Here is a 16,855-nt window from a genome sequence, read left to right as displayed (position 1 = left end):
CTTGGTGCATACTTTATTTTTTATCATGGGACTTAAAGGGGCACATTATCACAATTTCTGAAGGGTTGAAATCTATAAAAATCAGTTCCGAGTGATTTATTTTATTTTTCGAAGTTTTTCTCAAAATTTTACCCATCATGCGATATCCCAAAAACGGCTTCAAAGTGCCTGGTTTTCACGATCGGTATATCCACCCGTCCATTATCCTGTGACGTCACAGCGTGAAACCACCATAAACAAACATGGCGGATAGCACAGAAAGGTATGGCGATAGTAGCTCGGATTCAGACTCGGATTTCAGCGGCGTAAGCGATTCAACAGATTACGCATGTATGGAAACTGATGGTTGGAGTGTGGAGGCAGGTAGCGAAAACAAAATTGAAGAAGAAACTCAAGTTATTAAGCCATATCACGACAGACAGCGGCACGGGATGAAGCGAGGACAAATTCGGCGATTGCCTTCTAACCAACGATTGGTATGTGTTTGTTTGCCGTTAAATGTGGGTTGAGGGAAAGGCTGGATCCAAATAAAGCTACAAATGAGGCATAATGATGCAATATGTACATACAGCTAGCCTAAATAGCATGTTAGAATCGATTAGCTTGCAGTCATGCCGTGACCAAATATGTCTGATTAGCACGCTCCACATAAGTCAATAACATCAACAAAACTCACCTTTGTGCATTCATGCACAACGTTATAAGTTTGGTGGACAAAATGAGACAGAAAAAGAAGTGTCATAAATCACGTCTTAGCCAAGACATCCAGGGGGTTTACCTCGCTCATTTGCGGGAACAGACTGCCATCGTCCCTGAATAGCTCACACACTCAGGCAGAGTCAGTGGTGGTCTATTTTCCAATATTGCAGATTTCTTTGACTTTATTGTTGGAAATGCATCTGCTTTGAGTGTCGCAGGATATCCACACATTCTTGCCATCTCTGTTGTAGCATAGCTGTCGTCGGTAAAGTGTGCAGAACAAACGAGGGACTTTTGCATCTTTTGGCCACTGGTGCAACTTGAATCCGTCTCTGTTCGTGTTTTTACACCCTCCGACAACACACCGACGAGGCATGACGTCTCCAAGGTACAGGAAAACAGTCGAAAAAACGAAAAATGACAGAGGTGATTTGACTTGGTGCGTGTAATAAGATTGAGAAAATGGCGGATTGCTTCATGTTGTGACGTCACGGGTGAAAGGTCATCGCTCCGACAGGCTATCAATTGAAAGTCGTTTAAATCGCCAAATTCACCCTTTTAGAGTTCGGAACTCGGTTAAAAAAAGATATGGTCTTTTTTCTGCAACATCAAGATATATATTCACTCATACATAGGTCTGGTGATAATGTTCCCCTTTAAGCAAAGAAGATAAAGATAAACTAAGGACTCGATTAGGCATCTTTCTGCCATAATGTGAGACATAACTCAAATATTCTAAACCACATTTAGATTACTGGGCTGAATATGTTGATTATTTCTATTTTCTGCAAAATTCACCGGCATACATTTCACAAAAAGTTTTAAAAATATACTTTTAAGGGAGCGAGAAAGCAGAGCAGAGATATGGCTCTTTCTAGCACTTTCTCTTACTCTCGCTTTTGTCATTTCTGCAGGCTTTTTGCCAGAATTTGAATAGTTGTTTGTATGGATGTTTCGATTAGTGGTACAATGATTAACCTCGGTAAAATCCACAAAAGTTTGTATTAGGGTTAAAATATTTAATTAACGTAACACCATGATTGATTACGGCCCTTTGATAAACTCACGGTGATCTTGCTCGTTTCGTGGACAAGCAGCTAGCACGCTAATTGCTGGATCGCTTAGCTAACATTAATTCAAAACACAATACAGTCTTTCCCCATTATAAATGTCATACCTCAATCTAAACTTGTACAGTATAAACACATTGCTGTCTGAGCAGCGACGATAGTTAATTATGCACATGGAACCTACAGACTGTGCGCTCTTAGGAGAAAGGAGTAGATGTGAAAATCCATACACAATGTCTACAATAGGGAGTGAACCGGAAGTGAAGCGCGCAACCCTCGTTTTGCCCTCATTGTTCAGAAACACTCAGAAATGTTAACCAATTCAAATGGAAGAAGCTAAACATATTGAACAACAATGCTGACAGCCCATCAGTTGTTTTTATATTTACTTCTCTCTAAACGTGTATTAATCAGACTTGATCATTTCCTGTTAATAGCTGCTTGCTTCGTGCTCTATTTACACTTCTTAAAGTTTACCAAGCACTTATCTATTGATGTTGTGTAAAATGAGCTTGGCAGTTGGCTTCTGGCTTGCTCTTGGTATGTAACATGTTTTGCCTCGTCCTCCAGTAATAATAATACTTGATAATGATGCTAAGATAATAAGACATGTAGTTTATATTCCGTAATGGATGTGATTATTATTCATGTAGGGGAGCGTCTCCATACTGTGTAAGGTGACACATAATTAGCTGTTCGGCCGTTATCAGCAGCGGGACTAAAAATAAACACAGTGTCAGCCAGAGCGGTTCAACATTTGGGATCGGCATTAAAAGCCGGCAAAGGCGATCCGGTCTCTTGGCCCGCTTGTTTGGTACATCAGTGTTTGGACGACTGCCTTCACACTTCCATAGGAACACTCTAACCCCAACCAAACATGGCAAGTGACAGGAAACATTCTCTCCTTGTTAGAAACTCAAGCCCCGCCCGCTTTCTCCAACAAGGAGTCAGTGCAAAAGGAACTAAAGGCTGTTCTCTCCCAAAAAGCCACCCTTAGTTGCACAATGTCTGACAGCAAGACAGAAGTGAAATGGTACAAAGACAGCAAGTTGCTCACGTCCAGCCGGACGATCTACTCTGAAGTCAATGGCAGTACTCGTCTGTTAGTGATTGAAAAAGTGGAGAGGAGTGATGCTGGAGAGTACACCTGCGAAGCTGGAGGAGAGAAGCTGGTGTTTAAATTAATGGTGCATGGTAGGTATGAAATGTTTTCTAAAGGGTGAGCTACTACACTTTTGACCTGTAACTTATTTCAGATGATCAGTCGCCCTTCTTCAACAAGGAATCGGTCCATAGAGAAGTGAGTGCCTCTCTCTCCCAGAGAGCCACTTTAAGCTGTGAAGTATCTGACTCAAACAAGGAGGTTAAATGGTACAAAGATGGAAAGCTGCTCTCCTCTGGCAAGAAAATACACGCAGAGTCAAAGGGCCAGAGTCGCCAGCTAGTGATTGAGAGTGTTGAGCAGAAAGATGCCGGGGAGTACATCTGTGAGGCTGGGTCAGAGAAGCTAGCTTTTAAAATCCATGTGACTGGTAAGATGTATTAAGGTAATTAAACTGGGTGATTCACTCCTGATTTTCTTTCCTCTAAACGCCATCAGAGCCTCCGTCAGCCTTCTTCAACAAAGGAGAGAAAGCCACGCTGAGCTGCGAGTTGGCTGATTCCAAGACCGAGGGGAAATGGTACAAAGATGGGAAGCTGCTTGTCATGGGCAAGACACTGCATACAGAGGTGAAAGGCAAGACTCGTACGCTGGTGATTGACAGTGTGGAGAAAAAGGACGCTGGGGAATACATCTGTGAGACTGGAGCTGAGAAACTGATCTTTAAACTCCATGTGACAGGTAGGACAAGGGGCAAAGTAGGAGGAAATGCTTTCGCCATTACATACAGTACATGATAAAAGTTTGGACACACCTTCTCATTCAATGCGTTTTCTTTATTTTCATGACTATTTTCTGTAGATTGTCACTGAAGGCATGAAAACTATGAATAAACACATGTGGAGTTATGTCCTCAACAAAAAAAGGTGAAATAACTGAAAACCCATCCATCCATCCATTTTCTACCGCGTATTTCCTTTTTGGGGTCGCGGGGGGCGCTGGCGCCTATCTCAGCTACAATCGGGCGGAAGGCGGGGTACACCCTGGACAATTCGTCACCTCATCGCAGGGCCAAATAACTGAAAACATGTTTTATATTCTTGTTTCTTCAAAATAGTCACCCTTTGCTCTGATTACTGCTTTGCACACTCTTGGCATTCTCTCAATAAGCTTCAAGAAGTAGTCACCTGAAATGGTTTTCACTTCACAGGTGGGCTTGAAGTTCATCGAGAGAATGCCAAGAGTGTGCAAAGCTGCAATAAGAGCAAAGGGTGGCTATCGTGAAGAAACTAGAATTTAAAACATGTTTTCAGTTATTTCACCATTTTTTGTTAAGTACATAACTTCACGTGTTCATTCGTTTTGATGCCTTCAGTGACAATCAACAATGTAAATTGTCATAAAAAAAAAAGAAAATGCATAAATGAGAAGGTGTGTCCAAACGTTTGGCCTGTACTGTGTGTATATATATATATATATATATATATATATATATATATATATATATATATATATATATATATATATATATATATACATATATATATATATATATATGTATGTATGTATGTATGTATGTGCATATATATATATGTATATATATATGTGTATATATATATACATATATATATATATATATATATATATATATATATATATATATATATATGAGTTAATGCTATGTCTTGATATATCGCTAACATATTCGCTGCTAACATTAGCCGTGGCTGCAGCAAAACTATGTGGTTGAACAAGCAAAGTACTTCTTATAAAGAATTATTATCACTCTACTTTTGTCAATGGTGCGGTCGGGGCATTTTTGAAAATTACATTTTACATTTATTGGACAAACCACTCAGAAGAGTCTCGCTGCTGAGAAGAAACGAGAAGCTGAGCGCCAGACACTCTGATACCCACCAATCCTCACTTTACCCACCCAACTACGTGATGACCGCCAAATAATGAGCACTTAGGGGTGTGACTTACCATTGTTTAACTCCCCCAACAAGTCAAGCACAAAAAAGGAAACTTGTGGAGTTGCAGGCATAATATAGGGATTAAAAAATAGATTAATTTAATTAACAAACACAGCGCACTAGATATGGCTGTAATTAATTGATTGCAAATGATGCAAAAACAATTTTCACCCCAAGTTTTTAATTTGTCTGTAAACATGCTAAATGTGAATCAATAATGCCACTGCTGGTGCAGACAAGTAGTGAACTCACACTTCTTTCAATACACAGTACATCAACAGTCAATCAGTTCCACATTATAGCAAATTCTTAGCAATTAAATAATTGACCAATGGATTATTATGCCCATACCTATTTACACTAACGGCTATTTTGGGATTTGCCATATCTGACTTGATGCTCTGTCATCCGGGAGGAGCTCAAAGTAAAGCCGCTGGTCCTCCTTATCGAAAGAAGCCAGATGAGGTGGTTTGGGCATCTGGTCAGGATGCCACCCGAACGCCTCCCTAGGGAGGTGTTTAGGCCACGTCCAACCGGTAGGAGGCCACGGGGAAGACCCAGGACACGTTGGGAAGACTATGTCTCCCGGCTGGCCTGGGAACGCCTCGGGATTCCCTGGGAAGAGCTAGACGTAGTGGCTGGGGAGAGGGAAGTCTGGGCTTCCCTGCTTAGGCTGCTGCCCCCGCGACCCAACCTCGGATAAGCGGAAGATGATGGATGGATGGATGGATGGATGGCATATCTGACTGGTTTTAGCCATGCAAAGGACATCCATTCAACAAATAAGGCACCCAGTTTAATGTAACTCTTCAATATTATATTCGCAGATCTTCCAAGTAGCAAAGCAGCCTTCTCTAATACTGACTCACATCAGAGAGAGGTGATAGCCTCCCTGTCCCAGAAAGCGCTCCTTACCTGTGAAGTGTCCGACATCAACACAGAAGTGAAATGGTACAAGGATGGCAAAGTTTTGGCCTCCAGTAAGAGTATACGTGCAGAGTCCAAGGGCCAGAGTCGCCAGCTGGTCTTTGACAGCGTGGAGAAGAAGGATGCTGGGGAGTACATCTGCGAGGCTGGAAGTGAGAAGCTGATGTTCAGGATACAAGTGGCCGGTACAATATAGTGGTCTTTAACACAAAGAATAAAAAACTGTGACAATGCTGAAGATCTCAACAACGTGGTTAACTTTCTCCTTAATACTACAGCCGTTCAGCCCAAGTCGGCCTTCTCCAACAAGGAGTCCATCCAGAAAGAGGTGAAAGCTCTTGTCTCTCAGAAAGCTACCCTGACCTGTGAGGTGGCGGAGTCCAAGACCGAGGTAAAATGGTACAAGGATGGCAAGCTGCTGTCTTTGAGCAAGACTTTACGCATGGAGTCGAAGGGCAAGAGTCGACACCTTGTGATCGACAGTTTGGTGAAGGAGGATGCTGGAGAATACACCTGTGTGGTTGGAACTGAGAAGCTGACATTCAAGATACAAGTGGCAGGTAACAGATATCCATCTCACTATTTTAGCTTTAGGAAAACACACAATTATTTGACGTTTATCGCTTACAATGGCCATTCTTTAAATTTGCTCTGCAGATGCCCTGGCTCGTACCCTATAGGGGAATTATTTTTATTATCCCCATCTGTTTTATGATTTTAATGGTCTTTATAAGCCCTTCACATAGTTTTCCCACACACTTATGAACACTTCCTATGCTCTTTAAACACTTCATACATTCTAAAACTTAGTTTTTACATGAAAATGATATAAAATCAATACCCAATGGTATTTTAAAAGCTGCAGTAAAGGAACCGCGATGTAACAAGGGAACACACCTATTGACCCATATATACCACGACCCCTATATTTCAAGATTTAAAAAAATACATGTATATATATATATATATATATATATCTTTTTTTCTCATCATATTTTCACTGTCAATGGAAAAAAAAAACTACTGGTTGTAGATTGCAATAAAAACAAATTTTATTACTTAGCTGCAAAGCATTTTTTTTCTTCACTGATTACCAATTTTCTTAAATTTTGCATCGTAAGTCCTCTGTTGTTCAATTCAATTCAATGTTTTTTTTTATTTGGGCATCAGTACACTTCAAGTGCATAGTAGATAAATAAATAAAAGTATGGGTTTACATTTCCTGACCAAAAAGGTTTGGCTGAAGGTAAACGCTTATATTGCCTACCCTTTCCACATTAACTTTGTACATGTCAAATAAATAAAACAAAATAAAAAAATAAAACGGGCTTCACCGTGGCAGAGGGGTTAGTGCGTCTGCCTCACAATACGAAGGTCCTGCAGTCCTGGGTTCAAATCCAGCCTCGGGATCTTTCTGTGTGGAGTTTGTATGTTCTCCCCGTGAATGCGTGGGTTCCCTCCGGGTACTCCGGCTTCCTCCCACTTCCAAAAACATGCACCTGGGGATAGGTTGATTGGCAACACTAAATTGGCCCTAGTGTGTGAATGTGAGTGTGAATGTTGTCTGTCTATCTGTGTTGGCCCTGCGATGAGGTGGCGACTTGTCCAGGGTGTACCCCGCCTTCCGCCCGATTGTAGCTGAGATAGGCGCCAGCGCCCCCCGCGACCCCGAAAGGGAATAAGCGGTAGAAAATGGATGGATGGAAAAAAATAAAACAAGAAACAGATCTTGAGATAAAAAACACAAGAAAGGACTCTACAGTCTCTGCCAAACCATACTACCTGTTTAAAACATGCTGTTAGACACTTTCCCCTCATTTTTGTGATTGACAGGAAGAAAATATTTTTTTCCTTTTGGGAGAAATTGTTGTCATTCGCTAGGGTGTATAAATCTCTAAACCTCGAACAAAGGACGACCTGATTTTTCATACTCTTTTTCAGGGGGAAAATACCGTCCTATATGCCTCTTTTTTCACCTGTTAACTCCAAATATGTCCCTTTCTTTAGCTGAACCTGCCAAGTTTGAGAAAAAGGCTGTCAAGGACACATCATTTATTATTCAAGCGAGTGAAAACATTGTTTTGACCTGCGAGCTGACAGCTGAGAGCAGCGTGAAGTGGTTTAAAGACGGCGTGGAGCTTAAAGAGAGCAGCAAGTACCAGATGAAAAAAGACCACCTCTCGCCTACTCTCGTTGTCAAATCCACGGAATCTAAAGACTCTGGCGTGTACTCCTGTCACACAGCAGATGACAAATTGGATTTTAAAGTCCAGGTTAAAGGTTAGCCATCTTTTCTCAGAGTTATATGACTTCTACTACAAATGTCTCCTTCTGTTATTCCACTGTTGTATTTTCCTTTTTTTTTTTTTGCAGAGGCAGTGTTAAAGTTTGTTGTTCAATTGAAAGCCTCAACATTGGATTTAGGGGGCACGTTGAGTCTGATGTGTGAATTGAACCAAGCCTCGGGAGATGTCGTGTGGCACCATGGTGGTTCTGAGATTAAACCCGGAGGCAGGATTTGCATAAAAACAGAAGGTGCTAAGCGAATTCTCACGGTGACCGGCATGACTCAGGAAGACGAAGGCGAATACAGCTGTGAATGTAAAAATGACAAGACCTCAGCCAAAGTCTCCTTGAAAGGTAAGTAATTCAGGGAGCCAATAACAACTGTTTTGCTTTGCTTTGTTGATATCTCCAGTTGTTTAGCTTGCTCTGTATTTATATATAGCGCTTTACTATACCTGGAATGATACCCCAAATACATTATATTATACATCACATTCACCCATTTACACAATGAAGCTGCCGTGCAAGGTGCTAACCAAGACCCATTAGGAGCAGTTAGGGGTTAGGAGTCTTGTTCAGGGACACTTTGAGAGTTTATTTCATCAATGTTAGGTGGATATTATCATTAATGGGGTAAATTAGATTAGTTTATTTCTATTACGCAGGGTGGCTGTTATCATGAATAATATGTTGATGCCTGACATTTTTTTTAGCTCCTAGATCAGTCAGGCTGACTTCCAAGCCCAACAATGTTGCCGCAATAGAGGGAACAGACGCCATTTTTAAGTGCGCTGTCACCCCAGCCGATGTGCACGTTAAATGGCTACACAACAATGTTCCCATCACTTCTGGAACCAAGTATAAAATTGAGCATGCCGGCAACTGCCACTCAGTCACCATCATCTCCGTCACCGAGAAGGACGCCGGTGAGATCAGCGTTGATGCTGAAGGGAAAAGCTGCAAAGTTACTCTTCAAATCCAAAGTATGAAAAATATGATTTTCTAATTCCCCTAAGTATTCCTTTGATTGATTGATTGAAACTTTTATTAGTAGATTGCACAGTTCAGTACATATTCTGTACAATTGACCACTAAATAGTAACACCCGAATAAGTTTTTCAACTCGTTTAAGTCGGGGTCCATGTAAATCAATTCATGGTAATGGTAATTATTTTTTTCCCTCCTCAGGTGAGCCGGTGATGTTTAAGAAAAAGCTGGAAAACTTGATAGTGGAGGAAGAGAGTGAAGCAAAGATGGAGGTGGAGCTAAGTAAGCCGTCAGATGAAGTCAAGTGGATGAAGAACAGCGTTGTGTTGAAGACTTCAGGGAATGCGGAGGTCCGAGTCGATGGAGCTAAGCAAGCTTTGATCTTCAAGAGTGTCACTTGCTCTGACCGCGGATTCTACTCATGCGAAACCCTTGATGACAAAACGCAGGCCAAGCTCACTGTGGAGCGTAAGTATCACAATGAAGACAATTTAAGAATCACAGACCGTCTTAGTCTTACTTCTTGCTCAAGTTTTCAGTTTCATTTGACAGCCACTTGTTGCCTGAGATTAGTAGTGCCGTACAACAACTTTTTGGTCTTTCTGTGCTGTCTGTTGAAATGTACGGTGGCCAATAAAGGTCACAACAAATGCAAATGCCACAACACAACAATGTAAATCCTCAACACAAAAACTTTAAGCCACAACGGAGGTGACAGTAAACCACGTTTTGTGGCTGAAACGGTAATGTTGAAAACATTTTCATGAACAAAGTTAGAAAAGTAAGTGAAATGTAACCACTTTCAGCCATAACCAACTTTTTAAAAAAACTTTTTATCCAAATATTTTTAACTTTCCGCTTCAGCCACATGGTTTGTCGGCAAAACTTGGTTTGCGTTCACTTCCGTTGTGGCTTAAAGTTGTTGTGTTGTGGCATTGATTTTTGTCATGGCTTTTGCAATTGTGCTGTAGCTGAAAGTTGTTGTGTTGTGGCAAAGGCAGGAATTTTATTGCGGCCCCGGCCACATTGCCCCTCCGTTTGGCCTATGCTCCTCGACAAATTATATGCCCCAATGGAAGCACCTTTTTTTTTTACCTCTGCGCAATTTTCATGTCATTAAGGCTTCTTTGACCAGCGGTTAAAGAAGCCGTATGAACCGCCGTTTGAGTCCCCCACACAGCACAGTGCTATACAACACAAAGCATCACATTCACCAGGCCAGACAGGTGTTAAATCCAATGCACGCAGCGGCCTAATCCGGATGTGAGAACATCTCCAACTCCTTAAAGTCCAGTACACTGAATAAATAAGTCAAATGAGCTAAGCTAAGGTAAGAAAGTTAGATACATTTGTGAAAGCATAAGAAGACAATAAACACGCTAGTTTGACATGAATGAAAAACGCATAAACAAAACACTTATGGCCATGCACTAAATAATATAAAGCCCCAACATGTTATCGTCATTGTGGGAACACTTAACCTAAGCGTGTGTTCTTTTTAAATGTGTTATGACTGAAAGTACTCTTATCGTGGGCAAAAGGAACATTCAGCATGGGTTCTATTTTGAATGTACTCTAGGCTAGTTTCAAACACTTGAATTTTGTTAAAAAATAGCAGGTGTACAAGTTAGTAGTGGGACACATTGTAAGCTTCTATGCCTGCATTGTCCCGAGTCAAGCACAATCTAAAATGACAGATGCTTTCCCAGTTGTTAAGGATTTATGACAGAGCTGAATAACTGTCTAATACTGCATTCATTACTGTTTGTCTCTATAGAACAGTTAGTTTGAGGCTGTTTACATGAGACAGCTTAAGTTAAGGGAAGTCCCAAAAGCAAAAGAAGCCAGAGCACTGTCTTTACTGTTTTTCAACCAGCATGAAAAATCAGAGGTTATTTACTAAGATTATGTATTGTTATATGTTAGATGTTATGTGTTAAGAAATGAACAATTCTGTGAACTAAACAACTTCATTTAAATAATTGAAAGTTATGCATATTCAAAATGTAATCATTCCTAACTGTTAAGGTACATTAATTATGACAGTGGACTTAAAATAATTGTTTCATTTCATCACCTTCCTGCACTGGTATTTGGCCTTTGTGCCTTTAAAAGTTTGACTAACTTTTTTTTCTTTTTCTATCCCCTCCTGCACCAAATGATAATATAAATACATTTAATAAAGTAAAATACAAATAAGGCAACAAGAGAAGTATCCCACACTTCTCTTTTGTAAAGTAAATTTATTCAGCCGATATGGATATCTACATCAACTATATGATTTGCCTCAGAAGCTGGACAGGACAAATAAAACAAAAAAAAGTTTGACGACACCAAAGGCTAAGTTAAACTGACTCTCGCCAGATCATTGTAGTGCACTGATCTCCACACAAGGATCTGGGAGTTCTCAATTGGAGATGTATTTCAGAAGGCGGGGCCTTGTTAAAAAACATTGTATGATATTGGATAAACCACTATCTGGAATGACTGCTACTTCAACCACTGATATCGAAATCAACCCGTGACGCTGATGAGAGCGACGCTGGCTAATCCAAACCCGGTCGTAAAAAGAGCCAAAACATCCTTGCCACCAATAAATGCCTTCAAAATAGTTCTATGTTTATCTTTTAAATAATTAATATTCGATAGATTCAACAAAACAGTTGCAATAGCAGAATCAATGTCAGCACACGACACAGCGAGGGCTGCTTGCCGCCATTGTTGTTTGAATCAAACAGTCGCTTCGGCGCTACGTCACATATGTGATATCCCGCCCGACGATCCTGATTGGTCCTTTATTTTTTGCTATCTTAAAGGAGTCTGCAATTCCTTTGAGCCCAGACCGTTGTGTGGAGCTCAGCGAACTACAAGGGTCTGGCGAGAGTCAGGTTAAGGCCAAGTGGCCTTACCCCTTAAATGACAAAATTCCAAGTCTGGGTTTGGCTTTCTGTTGTTGTGTTGTGGCGTTTGTATTTCTTGTGACCTTTCGCCGCCACAATATAACCTACCTGAGCTTGTCATTAAGTTGTCTGGTACAGTTTGCCTGTACTGTAATCTATCCAATGTCCATATTATTGCCATACTGTCTTGTATAGGTGGTAAACTACATCTTACATGTGGGAATTTAGGTTTTCCATTTGTGAACTGCAGCACCCGTGCTACCACCACCATGCTTAACTGAACAACAGTTATCTTGGTACTCACTTTTGTTGCCAGTTATTTTCATTCAACAGTAAACCTGTACTGTTATACAATCTGTACAGTGACTACTCTAAAGCATATTCACGTTTACATTCTAGGGTACCGTCTCTTGAGAAGATGTACTCTATTAAACATGCTTGATAAATGTGAAGGGCTTACTCCCTTTTTTGAGATACGACAAGTATAAATGTTGCTTAAAAAAGCAAATCTTTTCTCCTCAGCCAAGAAAATCCACATTATAAAAGGTCTTAATGACACAAAGGCACATGAAACTGAAACGGCCATCCTTGAGGTTGAGCTCAGCCAGGCTAATGTTGAGGCTTTGTGGACCAGGGATGGAATCAGGCTTAAATCGGGTCCAGACCACCGCATCGCAGTTCTGGGAAAGAAGCACATCCTCACCTTGTCAAATCTGACAAGAGAGGACGCAGGAACTATCGGTTTCCAAGCAGAGGGTGTGCGTACTTCCTGTAAACTCCTTGTTTCAGGTATGGAGACACCGGCGACTCGTTCTTGCAACTTTTTCACAAATCCAGATCGCGGTTGTGCCAAAAATGTTATCGTTCTTCAGAACTGCCTGCTATGATCACAAAACCCCTTGTGGATATCAGTGTTACTGAGAAGGAGAAGGCGACTTTTGCGTGTGAGGTGTCCAGAACAAATGCAGAAGTAGAATGGTTGAAGGTGAGAAGTCGCTGAAGATCCTTACGACATAGTCTGTGCAATTAAAACTTACAGTATGAATTTCATCTACAGGACGATGTAGGACTGAGACCTGGTAAGAATTATAGTATCCACTCTTTGGCACGAAAACGCACTTTGATCATCAACAAGTGCGCACCGGAAGATGAAGGCACTTACATCTGTCGCACCACCGATGACAACACTTGTGCCAAGCTCACCATTAATGGTAACGATGAAATCGTTATTGATCACGTCATGTTCATGAAGCTCACACAGAGTGATGTTCTCTTCACCCCTCACTGCAGCAAGAGACATTAAGATTGTGAAGAAGCTGGAGGATGTGGAGGTAACGGAGAAGGAGAGTGCAGCGTTTGTCTGCGAAATTTCACATGACGACGTGGAATGCCAGTGGTCCAGAGGTGGCGCTAAACTCAAAGCCGGGGACAACATCAAGATAAGACAAGAAGGTGAAGAAAACCGTGTTTTAAATTGATGAATAATTTTAACATTATGGCGACTTTTTGTCTGTTTTGTAAACACAGGCAGGACACATAAGGTGCTGTTTATAAGTGTGTCTCCAGAAGATGTAGGTGAGATTACATTTACAGCCGAGAAGGCCTCTTCGACCGCGGAACTAAAGGTGACAGGTAAACATGCTCATCTTACCATTATAGCTATTAGGAGTGTAACAATAAGCCATAATCACACTTTGGTATGTACCTCGGTTTTATGGTCTCAGTGTGGAACAAAATGCAAAACATAAAACTACAGTTGTTCCTATTAGGGTTTTATTATTTCAATACAATTATGTTTATTATTATGAGTGGAATTGGCTGACATCAATACCAATAACGATCACATGTATCAACTGTAATTTTTTTTTAATCTGTTCATGGTGAGTGCTGTTGAAAGTTTAACAATATCAATACAATATTTAAACCATTTTTTTTAACTATTTCATTACATACAATTGTTTGATCAAAATAAAGTCCACAATAACTTAAAAGTATAAACTAATATCTATTACTCATGTAAATCCTTTGATTTTTGTCCCAAAGTCTTCCCTTGTCCAGGCAATTATTCCCTGAATGTGTAAACATGAATAGAACAATAACAAAAAATATTTGGATAAAATAGAAATACCAACATATCAATCGTATAATGACACCACCAATATAAAGATCAATCCGCCTTCCTCTTGCATGTTGTGTACTGACTGCAACAATACTGACACCCGAACAGTTGTTATATTATTCTCTCTCTAAAATCTTATTATTTTTTTGTTAATTTCCTGTTATTAGCTGTTTACATTCTGCAGTAACGATGTTCCATTTACACTTCTTAAACTTTACTCAACACGTATTTCTTGGGGGAACCAGGAGGGGATCAGTGGTTGTGATCGGCATCAAAACACATTGATCGGCAATGGCAATTACATACTTTTTCACGAAAATCAGCAGATACTGATCGGTGGTCGATCAGTTTTGGCACACACTTGCTTACAGGAAATCTGCTGAGCTTTTGTGTAAGCATTTAAGAAATCAAAAATAATTGCTACTCGGGACCTATTTCACATGTCTTCTGAACACTGCTTTTGTTATAACTACTACTTTGTTTGTGTATGTATTTTACTGAGACAGAAAACCTTTAATGACGAAATTTGTTTTTCAAGGTCTCGCTTCTCCTTGGCATCGTCGCTAGCTATGACTCCCATTATAGGCTGGGCTTCAGCATACCTGTGTAGGGAAATATGGGAATTTATAATTCCTATCCCTCACTTACCCATGTGGGAACTGGCGTCTGTATAGTGCCAAATTTTCCGTACCAAAAAAATTGTATTGCAAATACATGTACCGTTACACCCCTAATAGTTATTAATGCATGGTTTTGTTTGCTATTTTGTGACAGTGTTTGTTAAAAAATTGAACTCACTTGATGATGTCTACCTGCAACTTGCAAGGAGGCATTAAGACAACACACTAACACCAAATAAACACAATCTGTCCAAGATCGTGGGAGACATTAGGACCCTTCCATGTTGCCACACATTAACTAATTCATTTGCTATAGAACTCCCCGTCAAGTTTGTGAAGAAGCTCAGGGATAAGATAGCCATCTATAATCACCGCGGCCGCCTGGAATGCCAAGTGTCACGGGCCAGCGCCAAAGTCAAGTGGTTCAAAGGCAAGAAGGAGCTCAGGACCGGCAAAAAGTACGAGATTAAAAGTGAGGACGTGTACCGGAAGCTCACCGTCAACAACGTGGACTCCGGGGATGAAGACACTTACACGTGTGATGCCGTTGACGACAAGACGTCATGTAAACTGCTTGTGGAAGGTAACATAATAAATAGTAATTTATAGCCTATTTACAAGAATAGATCATCAACTGTATTTACAATTATTCAGGCTTGTTAGCAAAAATGGGTGGAGTAATCACTGTTTTTTTCCAATTGCTTGATTGATCTGACTTTCAATCCAATCCCCTTTCTATTCTATAATCTAATCCTAGTACTCACATAATGTTTGATGTGCCATGCACGTACAGTAACAATGTTATTATAGACATTGTTCATTTTCTAAACTATATTTTTTTGTACAGTGTATTTAGATGTTTGTGGTGGATAATTCAGTGGTGGTCAGCACTATTATGTAGAAGACTAGTTACATGCATCACTATATGAGAGGTACTTTTTAATGAAGTTTTTATTCATTTGGGCATAAAAAAGGTGTCTACAACAGGTAGCTTGCTAGCTGTTGAATCAAAAAAATATGTGCACAGTCTGATGACTGTGAAGTGTTCTTTAAACTGCTCTGTTCAGACACGTGCATTACAAGTACAGTAATTGTTACCAGTCATATAAATAAAACGCAAGTAGTATTTAAGTAGCTCTAAAAGGAATTAATGTTGGAGACCCCTGGAATAAAAGTTTTAGGTTGCAAATGACTCTTGAAGTACTTTGTATAAATCTTTAAAATAAAAATAAAATAATTTTTTTGATTGATTTTATTATTTAGTATTTTTTTTACCATATAGTCGTCCCTCTTTTAATCGCTGTTAATTGGTTCCAGACATGACCGCAAAAAAAGGAATTTCCATAAAGTAGGAATTTCTTTTTTTAATTAATTGATTATGAATCAAATATTTTCATAGCTCTCTTATGACCTTCTAAATAAGATTTTTTCACACTATGAGAGCCATTTATAAATGAAATAACACCCTTTACACTCCTATTCCAATTTAGTAATGCTGCTTGAGGCTGAGCCAATCAGTGGCCACAATACTGAACAGTGTGCACTGATTGGTTTGATCACCTCTTGTGGCCAATACTACTTTAGTATTGATATTTTTAGTTTATTTAGTTGTTTTTTTGCTTGAAAATGATTAATGTAGGACCTAAAAAGTTTGCAATGTGGCAAAGCTGTAGTATTTCATGCGAGATGAGACAACTGCATGTTCAATAATACATTTTAAATTACAATATATTGAAAATTTTGAGTTATTAAAAGATTTCACTCGAAATTCAAGAGTTTTCTATTTAATGTGCCCATCAACTTCTCTTTTTTTATCTTCCCTGCAGAGCAGTCCATTAACATTGTCCGGGAGTTGAGTTCTGTAGAAGTGATGGAACCCTTCGCCGCTGTCTTCGAAGTTGAGATCAGCATGCAACTGGGGAAGGCGCCAATATGGACTCTAAGCGGAGTCGCCGTGCAAGACAGCGCTGACATCGAGATAGCGAAGGAGGGCACAATGCATCGCCTCACATTCAAGAAAACCAACGCGTCGATGACGGGTCCCGTGCAGTTCACAGCTGGGAAGAGCAAGTCCCTTGCGCAGCTCACAGTCAAAGGCAGGAGTCTGTCATTTTCATTATGACTTTAAAAATGTTTTGTTTAATAATTTGTTTATATATCCATTACTTT

General features: G+C 40.0%; 1 protein-coding gene across 15 annotated transcripts in view; it reads left to right on the top strand.

Annotated features, from left to right (window-relative positions):
* Positions 1-16,855, top strand: part of obscnb (obscurin, cytoskeletal calmodulin and titin-interacting RhoGEF b) — a 104,146-nt gene that overhangs the window by 21,199 nt on the left and 66,092 nt on the right. For 14 of the 15 annotated variants that reach the window (XM_061920458.1, XM_061920453.1, XM_061920446.1 and 11 more), the window contains exons 10-25: positions 2,682-2,963; positions 3,026-3,301; positions 3,370-3,612; positions 5,675-5,959; positions 6,053-6,334; positions 7,782-8,054; positions 8,148-8,414; positions 8,774-9,043; positions 9,249-9,515; positions 12,470-12,736; positions 12,820-12,932; positions 13,005-13,158; positions 13,238-13,399; positions 13,475-13,579; positions 15,003-15,269; positions 16,513-16,782. In XM_061920458.1, coding sequence (XP_061776442.1) covers positions 2,682-2,963; positions 3,026-3,301; positions 3,370-3,612; positions 5,675-5,959; positions 6,053-6,334; positions 7,782-8,054; positions 8,148-8,414; positions 8,774-9,043; positions 9,249-9,515; positions 12,470-12,736; positions 12,820-12,932; positions 13,005-13,158; positions 13,238-13,399; positions 13,475-13,579; positions 15,003-15,269; positions 16,513-16,782 — 3,783 coding nt within the window. The remainder of the gene's footprint in view (positions 1-2,681; positions 2,964-3,025; positions 3,302-3,369; positions 3,613-5,674; positions 5,960-6,052; positions 6,335-7,781; positions 8,055-8,147; positions 8,415-8,773; positions 9,044-9,248; positions 9,516-12,469; positions 12,737-12,819; positions 12,933-13,004; positions 13,159-13,237; positions 13,400-13,474; positions 13,580-15,002; positions 15,270-16,512; positions 16,783-16,855) is intronic. The other variant, XM_061920448.1, reaches the window with a different exon arrangement.

Source organism: Nerophis ophidion, linkage group LG14 (assembly GCF_033978795.1).
Source record: "Nerophis ophidion isolate RoL-2023_Sa linkage group LG14, RoL_Noph_v1.0, whole genome shotgun sequence".
Classification (NCBI taxonomy): domain Eukaryota; kingdom Metazoa; phylum Chordata; class Actinopteri; order Syngnathiformes; family Syngnathidae; genus Nerophis; species Nerophis ophidion.
Note: the sequence above shows the minus strand (reverse complement) of the source record. Positions and strands in the feature narration are given on the sequence as shown.